We start from the raw sequence: 10,407 nt of genomic DNA on the forward strand, positions 1-10,407 counted from the left end.
CCTTCCGTTGGTCGAAACTCCAATGCTTTTGACGATGTTTTGGCAGGTGTTGGTGAACGACATTCTGCAGATCTTGTACTACTGGATGGTGAAGATGTAGGACGACCCCTTTTTTTTCCGGGACTGAATCGTCCAACCATCACTAGCTCTTCAGCCAAAGTGATTTTGAAATGCAACAAATCTTTTTGATCTTTTTTTAATATTCCCATATTTTCTGCGTTCTGTTTGTATTCGAGCCTAGAATTTGCCACAGCCATATCAAAAGCATGAGTTATCATATGCAGAGTCCATTTTCGAGATTTCATGTACACGCGGTAATAACTCACAAGTTGATCGTGTTTGTCCACATGGACTTATTATATAGTTTGATAATTTCTGGTCTTTCGATGTTAACATATTGTTTATTTTTTTTGTCCCAGCGAGAAACAGATTCCGGTTTTCCTGAAGTAATGAAGTTAGATGCCATGGTTATTGCTTTATTGTCGCACCATTTCAACAGTCCAACTCCTAATGTTGAAGTTACTTCATAAGAGGTTCCTCTCCCCATTTTCATAATAACTTTATCGGATAAAACTGGTGGATTAAAAAATCGATTTTCGAATTGTGCCTGCTGCATATATTTGACGTGCGGTGAGTGCATAAAATAAATTATACGAAGAAAAAAAGTTGTCAAAAAAAAGAAAATGTCGATTTGGCGTAAGATGTTTAGTAAGACCGAGGACAACTGCTCCACCTAGACCGAAATTTTTTTGTAAATCCTTGTTAATATTAGTTGAAACTCCTTGATAAAGAATCATGTTATAGACCAGTGTTTCTCAACATTTTTACCACCCCGGACCACTTCGATAATATTTTTTAGGTCACGAACCACCTCAATTTTACAAAAACTAGGAACTAGGAAGACTTTTTTTTTTTTTGTTCATCAACAAGAATACACAAAATTAATTACAACATGTGTTAATTTATTAATTTATGTTACATTTTATTACTATACTATAACTAATTTTTCTAGTTTTGATTGCAAGATTTAAGTATTATACTTTTAATTAATTCTTAATAATATTTTTATAAATCAAAAATTACATTTTAATGAGTACTTTCTAGTTAATTTTTAACAATATATTTATAAATAAAATATTACATTTTAATGAGAGCGTTGTGCTTGTTTTGTTTTAACAATTTTATCAAATCTTGGTTCCACTGTAGTTGTCAAAGATACACGTAAACTATGTGTGGCATCGAGCCTATTTCTAGTTTTGGTTTTTATATGGGTCATTCCAGAAAATCCAGCTTCACATAGATATGTCGAAGAAAATGGAAGAAGAATTTTCATTGCTTTTTCGAAAAGCACGTAATACTCGTCCTTGAGTTCAATCCAAAATTTGGTTACAGACATTGTATTAAATTTAGATTGTAGACCAATATCTGATGATATCTCTAACAAAAGTTCTTGTTCTTTTAAACACAATTTATGTTGAGAGTTTGTTAAAAATGGATTTTGTACCCACAAATATCCGTCTCATGGATCTTGATTCACTGGATAATAATCTTCAAACGTATCATACAATGATTGCAAATGATTTTCGATAGTAATTTTGATATTACTATCGATCTTTAACTCATTAGTTTCTATAAATGATGAAAAAGATTCAAACATCTCATAGTTTCTTTCTTGAATAAGCGTTATCCACAACTGTATTTTTTTTTTAAATGCATAAACTTTATTTAACATGGTGAAAATTGTTGTGAGTGGACCTTGTAAACTTAAATTAAAGGTATTTATTAAGTTAAAAATATCAGATAAATAAATACATTTTGCGATCCATTCAGTATTTTGAATAATTGAAATGTAATTACTTTTCTTTTGAATTAAAAATAATTCAATTTCTTTTCTTAATTCAACAAATCTATTCAGGACTCTACCACGGAATAATCACCGAACCTCTGCGTGCATCAATAAATGAGAATTTTCAGATCCCATTTCCTCCTCACATAAAATTAAAAATAATCTAGAATTTAAGGCATTACATTTAATAAAATTAATTATTTTTACTGCCTCAGTCAATACTTCATTCAAAACAGGTGACATTTTTTTCGCAACTAAATGTTGTTTATGTATAATACAATGTATATGAACAAAATGTATGTTTGCTACATTTTTAATTCTGGAAACTACACCAGAATATTTTCCGGTCATACTTGCGGCATCATCCGTGCACACAGACACACAATTTTCCCAGTTTAGTTGGTTTTTTTTTAGATACTCATTTAATCGTTTAAATACTTCACTCCCTGTAGTATGTGAAGGTAATTCACAACAACACAATAAATCTTCACACATTTCTGATGTTTGAAAATCAATAAAACGTACGTAACATAGCAAAATTGCTTTTTGAGATACATCAGTTGATTCGTCAAGTTGTATTGAAAACCATTTCGATAATTTAATTTTATCTATAACTTGTTCTTCGATATCTACAGAAATATCAATTATTCTTCTAGAAATCGTGTCATTAAACAAAGGTAAATCATTCATTTTTTTAGCAGCGGAAGGCCCTAAAAGTTCACTAGTAACATCAAGTAAACAAGGTTTAATTAAATTTTCCCCGATATTATACGATTTTTTGCATTTGGCTATATGAAATGCTACCAGATAAGATGCTTTAACTAATGAGTAATCAACCTTAGAAGTTGCAGACATAACTTTTTTTTGAGCCGTTAACTCTTTACCTTTTCGAATAAAAAAATCTATAGGTTTGTTATTAAATTCTTTATGCTTTGATTCCAAGTGACGAATAAGTTTAGCAGGTTTCATTGCTTCATTAGATAAAATCACAGAACACAATACGCATTGCGGTTTCGGTATGTCGTTAGAATCAGAAGAAAAACAAATAAATCCATACTTAATATAATCATCATTATAATTACGAACAAATGTACCTTTTTTCTTCTTCTTAGATGGTGATGCAATGATATTATCAACGGATTCCGAAACTGAATTGGTGGCAATATCATTATTATTTTTTTTGTAAAAATTTAGTAAGTTTGTTTGTTTAAAATTCATTTTTATTAAACAAAATAACGTCGTACAGCCGCAACGTCACAGTTGCAATTGAAAGCTGAATCAATAATGTAGATATGAAACTAATTGTTGCGATAGTATACGGGTAATATAATACACTAATAAAATTCCTAACGCTACACTAAAAATAAATCAGATAACAACACAATACGGACCGGCATCTCTTTTATCGCGGACCGGCGGTTGAGAACCACTGTTATAGACAATGCCACTTTGACCACAAAGTAAAAATATTTTAATGCCCCACGGATTCGGTTTTCCTTTCATATATTGTTTTATAACTAATTGACCTTTAAAAGGAACTATTTGTTCGTCAACACTAATGTTTCGTTCCACTGGTAATTGTTTACATCGATTATTTAGCGCATCAAATAATGGACGAATTTTTACAAATTTATCGGTATTATCACGAGCTATATCCATATTGTTGATGATATGAATATTTTGTCGAATAGAATAAAATCTATTTCTGGGCATTGTATCGGCAATTATATTTACGCGAAATTTTTGATCCCAGTACATCCTGATCCTAGGGTACTTCAAAACACCCATCATCATTTGAATTGCAATAAAAGATCTTATTTCTAATGGTGACGTAGGTTTAAAAGAAAAATCATTATTTTGAACTGCGTATAAATTTGTATAAAATGACAAGTCTTCGAATATTTTTTGGTCAAAATATTTAGTGAAATATTCGTATGGTTGTGGTATTGTGGAGGGACAATCTATTGGTTCTAAATCTGTAAGATTTATATACGGCTCTTGAAATGGTTTATTTATCCATTTTATATCTTTTTTTTTGACAAATAGAAACTGCATTGGTGATATATCAAAGACTTCATTCCCAGACTGAGTTTCATTTGTTGTTTGGTCGTCTTCTTCGTGCAAGTCTAATTCTGTATTAGCCAGCATTTCATTATCGAGTTCGGAAGAGAAATCATCATTCGCAAATTTATTTAATAAATCTTCAAGTTCATTCTCTGACTCACTATTCAATATATCTATATCACTAATTGTTCCGTCATCCAAAAAGCTCAAAATTTGTTTTTCGTTTAACGCCATATTATATAAAAACTTGAAATAATAATAAAAAACCGTGACGTGCGAGCGAATACAGACGGTACTGATACAGAATATCAACTAAACACAATATAATTGTTTTTATATTATTACCATTATTACGTCATACGATATTGATAACAATACCACAAAACTCAATTCTAGAAAAAAAACCCAAACAGTTATAAAATTAGAATTGAAATTTTACCCGATATTCCCACTGTCCATTTCAATGGACATACTTTTTATCATGTATTACTTGTAGTGTATGATACTAAGGTATGCTTAATCAACAAAATTTTATCATTCCAGATACCTTTTACCAAGAAAAAAATATTCAGTGTTACCAACACTTATATTTCAGTGAATAAGTTAAAATATATTTCAGTTGTTGATAACACAACAGTATACAAAATTTTTTTTTGTATTTTCATTTCTTCACAAAAAACTATATTAGTTAGAAGTCTAAAAATATTTTTATTTTGATTTATACTAGTATTAGATAAATATATATGCGTAATATGATTAGTTTGTATACATAGTAAATTATAGAAAATAAAATAAAGTCATGTCCATTGCAATGGACAATGGTAGCGAAAGGGTTAGAACTAATTAAAGTTTTTTTTTTTAAAAAAGAGGATATTTTAATAATTTTTAGGGTATAACTGCATACGTAATTAATAGACTTTTAGGGCATAATATTATGTATATTTGTCGGATGTCGGTTCTAATTATTATGTGTATCAAGACCATCACACCGATTGGCCGGCGATCGCCGAGATCTCTATATGTTTTTACTTTATATAATTATATGAGTCTAGCCATTCTAGCAACAACAGACAAAATTATAAAATAATATTAAAAGAAATTAATTTGACCATATGTTGTTAATTTTTAAAGATAAAAATTATTGACTTAATTACTATGTGTCTATGTATTAATATTAAATTCTTTAAAAAGTTAAAATTATATAAATGTTTTAAGGGGCCTCGCTACGGTTATTATTTAAAGAACAACATTTAGGCAATTCATAATCTCGTCTTAGCCGCCTGAGGTCTATGTGTTAGTTGTAAATGATTATAAATGTAAGTGAAATACGATGCGGGTACCGACTGGAGTACGCGCATGCAAATGTCATTAACCCAATAATAATAAAAATTCACTATACAAATTTTACGATAACTTACTCATTGATTTGACAAAATTTAAGTTAGTTAGCGTTGTCTGATCTTAATTCTGAAAAAATATTTATATTCAGCAGAAAAATGTCTATAGATCGTACAAAACATTCTGGTTTTAATTATAATTTTAAATTTTATATTATGATTTGAAGAAATGCATATTTTCAAGTTTCTATTACCACTTCATTAGAATATAAGATTTAATTTTTACAAAGTATTCCGTACGATCTATACACAATTTTCTGCTGAGTTTAGATTTTTTTTCAGAATCAAAATCGGACATCTTAAACTAACTTTAATTTTGTAAAAACTACCTATTTTGAGCTCAAATTGATGACAGTAGTGAGGCCCCTTAACAGTTAATATATTCTTACCTTATGATTTAAATCAATCTGCTTTATTTGTTAATCGACCGATGTTCTTAATCAAATGCGGAATGCTTATACGATAACATAAATTACAACCATATTAAATACTAAGAAATTTTTCCGAAATAAAAATAGACGTGTTATTACACAAGTCAACGCTGTAATACGACGCACGACGCGACGCCGCGATAACGTCGTAAATACCCTCGAAACAATATAAATAAAAATAGTTATAATGATGCCGGTGTATGTAGTTGACTGTACATAGGCAATACGTATGAGTACGAATATATTACATAATATTATCATTATTAATTGATTATTATTATTATATTATCCCAATTATTACTTGATGTGTGTGTTCAAAACTTCAAAAACTTCAAAAATTACTAATTATATTTGAAAATTTTTGATGAAATGAAAATAAGTGAAGACTGAGGACTGGGGTTTAGGACAGTGGGTCCGGGGGCCTTTTCGGATAGGGGCCCAGGCGGCAAATGTCCATTTTTTTCCCGTTAAATCCGCCACTGGACCTTATCGGTATGGACAATTTTTTCTGTAAATCCTCTGCAGATCGGTTAAAAATTCAAACTGCCAATCCGGATTCATATAGAACTCTTGTTCGATATTTAAAAGAACAAAACGCTGAATTCCATACTTATCAGCTTAAGGAAGACAAACCGATCCGCGTTGTTATTCGAAATCTACATCCTACAACACAGACCAAATGAATTAATAAAGAACTGGAAGTTCGCCTTTTCGAAGTCAGACGCGTAACAAATGTTCTCCATAAAGACACCAAAATACAATTACCTCTTTTCTTTGTTGATTTAGAACCAACCCCTAGGTCAAGTGAAATATTTCAACTTTCGTCGCTATTACATACCAAAGTTAAAATTGAAGAGCCATACAAGCTAAAATCGATCAGTCAGTGCAATAATTGTCAAGAATATGGTCACACCAAAACTTATTGTGGCTACCCCTCACGCTGTTTTCAGTGTGGGGCTCATCATCAGTCCGCCACATGTCCAAATTCACGCGATGATTCACCAAAATGCGCACTATGTTCCGGAGATCATCCTGCCAGCTACAAGGGATGCTCAGTATACAGGGAGCTTCAACGCGGCAGGAAACCTACCATCAACAGTAACTTTTTATCAGATAATATTAGAAATCAGAATACAACTGTTAAAGACAGCCGCCCATTAACTAAAACTTCAATAAATCAACCCTTTAACCACGTACCAACTTACGTTCAAGCCATTTCTGGTGAATCTACCAATACAGATCCTAACTCCACATCTGAGCTCAAAAATTTCCTTGGTGAGTTCAAATCCCTTATTAAACCTCTTATCACTCTTCTCAATAAATTAATCTCAAAATTACTTGATAAAATATAAATGTCTACTAATAATATTACTAACAAATCTATCCTTATCCTTCAATTCAATGCAAATGGCCTAAAAAATCATATTAACGTTCTTGAAACTGTATTATACAATAAACGCATAGACATTGCTCTTATAACCGAAACTCATTTCACCAAATATTCACACATTAACATTCCTGGTTACAAAGTATTAAATACAAATCACCCTGATAACACGGCGCATGGTGGAGTTGCCATTATAATTTAATCCTCAATCGTCTATCAACCATTTCCAAATTTTTGCCAAGAATATCTACAGTCCTGTGCTTTAATTACAAAAATTAATAATGTTTCCGTCACTATAGCAGCGGTCCACTCTCCTCCTAAACACAAAATTACTAATCAAATTTTTACAGACTACTTTAACTCAATTAACAACAATTTTATAGCTGGAGGTGACTATAATGCGAAACACCTAGCCTGTGGATGTCGTGTTAATAATCCACGGGGAATAATTTTCCAAAATTTCATATCAACTAAAAATTACAAAATTCTTGATCCTCCAGGCTTCTTGGCCGTCTTCAGCACGCAAAAACCCCGATATCTTAGATATCTTTGTTACCAAGATACCTAGTAACTTAAATTGCAACACCGAAAATCTCCATGATTTAAATTCTGACCACTCCTCAATCTTGTTAACTATAAGTGCTTCTCCTCTGACACGTCTTGAATCTCCTTAATTATTTAAGCCCTCTACCGATAAAAACAAATTTCATGATCTTGTTAACCAACAAATAAATTTAAATGTAAAATTAAAATCAACTAATGATATCGATGTTGTTGTAAATAATTTTACACAACTTATTCAATCTGCAGCATGGTATTCTACCTAAAAATCTCAAACTTAATTTCATAACCCTCTTCTTCCAGAATACATTCGTTGTATAATAGTAGAAAAACGTAGAGCTAGAGCTAACTTTTAACGAACTCGTCTTCCTTCTCATAAGCACAAATACGATAGATTAACAAATCACCTTAAAAAAGTGCTGACAAAACATTAATCTGAGACCTTCACTAATTTCCTTTTCAAACTTTCACCAAAAGATGGCAGTCTTTGGAGAGCGACTAAAAATATTTGTAAATTCAAAACCTCTAATTTACCAATTAAAAAATCCGGACGGTAATTATGTCATCTCAGACTCTGATAAAGCTAACTTTTTAAAGTACATCTATTTGGTATTTTTCAACCTCACCCTGATATTTTCTCTCAAACCAATATTAGTGCTGTGAAAGATTTTCTTAACGCCTCACCTTACTTGCCATCCAATCCTATCAAACATTTCACACCTAATGATATTAAATTTGCCATAAATAAATGTTCCCTTAAGAAATCTCTAGGTTTTGATATGATAATTGCCAAAGTAGCTAGGTGTTTACCTAAAAAAGCCTTTATTCATCTTTCACATATTTTTAATTCCATTATTAGATTATCATACTTTCCCATGCTGTGGAAATTTTCTACTATCATCCTAGTGCCCAAGCCCAATAAGCCACCTGACTCAATAACCTCTTTTCGACCTATAAGTTTACTCCCTTTTTCGCTAAAATTTTGGAGAAACTTATACTAAAACGTATTCTCCCATGTATTACTGAAAAATCTATCCTTCCTAATTCACAATTCGGTTTTCGCTCTTTTCACTCTACTGTCCAACAGATTCACAGAGTTGTAGACGCCATTTCATACTCACTAGAGAAAAAAACTATACTGTACAAGCGCATTTTTGGTTATCTCTTAGGCCTTTGATAGGGTATGGCATGATGGCCTCCTTTATAAATTAAAAAAGTTTATTCATCCTACATACTTCGCTATTATTAAGTCGTATCTCTTCGATTGTCACTTTCAAGTTCGTGTCGGTGATGAATTTTCTTCCATAGTCAATATATCAGTGGGTGTTCCACAAGGTGGTATCCTTTCCCCTACCCTTTACAATATTTTTGCCTCAGACCAACCAACGATACCTAAATACAATAACTACCGACTATGCAGATGATAGAGCAATATTATCTATACACTCTGATCCTGTCGTAGCTTCTCAAAATTTCCAATCTCACCTTGATCTCATGGAAAAGTGGTACACCGACTGGAGAGTTAAAATAAACCAAACCAAATCGGTTCATGTGACGTTCAACCATAAACTCACCCCTTGCCCTGATGTCTTTATTTATAACACTCCAATTACCAGTGCTTTGAATGTTAAATATCTTGGCTTGACCCTTGATAAAAGACTGACCTGGGCCCACCATATTAAATCCAAAAAAAATAATCTAAACCAACGTCTACGCCTACTAAAAAACTTCATCAACAATAATAAATATACTCACATCAATACCAAATTACTTATTTATAAATCACTACTAAAGCCTGCTTGGACATATGGTCTACAGTTTTGGGGAAACGCAAAAAAAAACTAACATTACTAAAATCCAAACATTTCAAAACATCGCACTTCGCAAATTATTAAATGCCCCTTCTTATGTCTCTAACTACTCTATACATACAGACCTTAAAATGCCTTCAGTTTCAGAAGAAGCTAAAGCATACTATAAACGTTTCCATTTTCGCACTTTAACTCATTCCAATCCTCTTGTCAGAAACCTTGCTAATCCTACAATTCCTGGCAACCCTCCGAGACGTTTAAAACGGAAATGGTGTCGTGATCTTTTGGCATTTTAATATTAATGAAAAAAAAAACTGAAAATAAAAATTAAAAAAATAAATAAAATAGCTAATGATAATGTTACTAATGGGTGGCTGCTTTCCTCAAAAATTCTCTTATTATGTATAAATGTTATTAAGGATATATTATATATATGATGTATTTTTTTTAATAATTTGTATATAACTAATCTGTTTCACATCTACTTATTGTGCCAAAATGGTACAGATTGTAGATTGCATTTAAAAAATAAAAAAAAAAAGAGCTACTTATTTCAAAGGTTTACCTTGGAAGCGGTTGCCTATTTTTTCCAAGTAATTCAATCGATCAATTTCGAATACTTTGTCCACACATTTTTCATGTAGGTACCTACTCAATTATTTGTATCATTTCTTTCCGGCAATAGTTATAACAATAATTTTTATTGAATTTAGTTTAAGTTCAGTTTCTGATTGAATGTTAAAATAACATCTATTACTTGGTACACATGTGGATGAGGGTTATAGAATTGATTGTTAAAATGCTTATCGAATACTTCAGCTCCGTTCGTTGTTCTGGGTAAATCATCTGGTTTTCCCGCCCATAGAGATGGATTGAAATTTGAATTAGGTAATGTATATAATGAAAAAAC

The 10,407-nt window shown here is 31.4% G+C and overlaps 2 protein-coding genes across 2 annotated transcripts in view; both read right to left on the minus strand.

Annotated features, from left to right (window-relative positions):
- The window catches only part of LOC112683287, an 11,598-nt gene extending 5,866 nt beyond the window's left edge, over positions 1 to 5,732 (minus strand). Inside the window, exon 1 of the mRNA XM_025554240.1 lies at positions 5,697 to 5,732. The gene's annotated coding sequence lies outside the window, so the exon portion shown is untranslated. The remainder of the gene's footprint in view (positions 1 to 5,696) is intronic.
- On the minus strand, positions 3,215 to 4,381 carry LOC112683230. The gene is made up of 3 exons (XM_025554147.1): positions 4,350 to 4,381; positions 3,840 to 4,115; positions 3,215 to 3,551 (listed from the first exon to the last, which is right to left on the minus strand). The coding sequence occupies exons 1-3, from the start codon at positions 4,379 to 4,381 to the stop codon at positions 3,215 to 3,217; spliced, it is 645 nt and encodes a 214-aa protein (XP_025409932.1).
- Positions 5,733 to 10,407: the final 4,675 nt, after the last annotated feature.

This window comes from Sipha flava, unplaced genomic scaffold (genome assembly GCF_003268045.1).
Source record: "Sipha flava isolate LNK unplaced genomic scaffold, YSA_version1 222_pilon_pilon, whole genome shotgun sequence".
NCBI lineage: Eukaryota > Metazoa > Arthropoda > Insecta > Hemiptera > Aphididae > Sipha > Sipha flava.

Coding starts and splice junctions, on each gene's coding strand:
- LOC112683230 (XM_025554147.1), bottom strand. CDS start 4,381: ATGTCCATTGAAATGGACAGTGGGAATATCGG. Junction 4,116..4,349: donor ATGGACAGTGGGAATATCGG/GTAAAATTTCAA, acceptor ACAAATTTTGAG/CTTTTTGGATGACGGAACAA. Junction 3,552..3,839: donor AATAAACCATTTCAAGAGCC/GTATATAAATCT, acceptor TACAATGCCCAG/AAATAGATTTTATTCTATTC.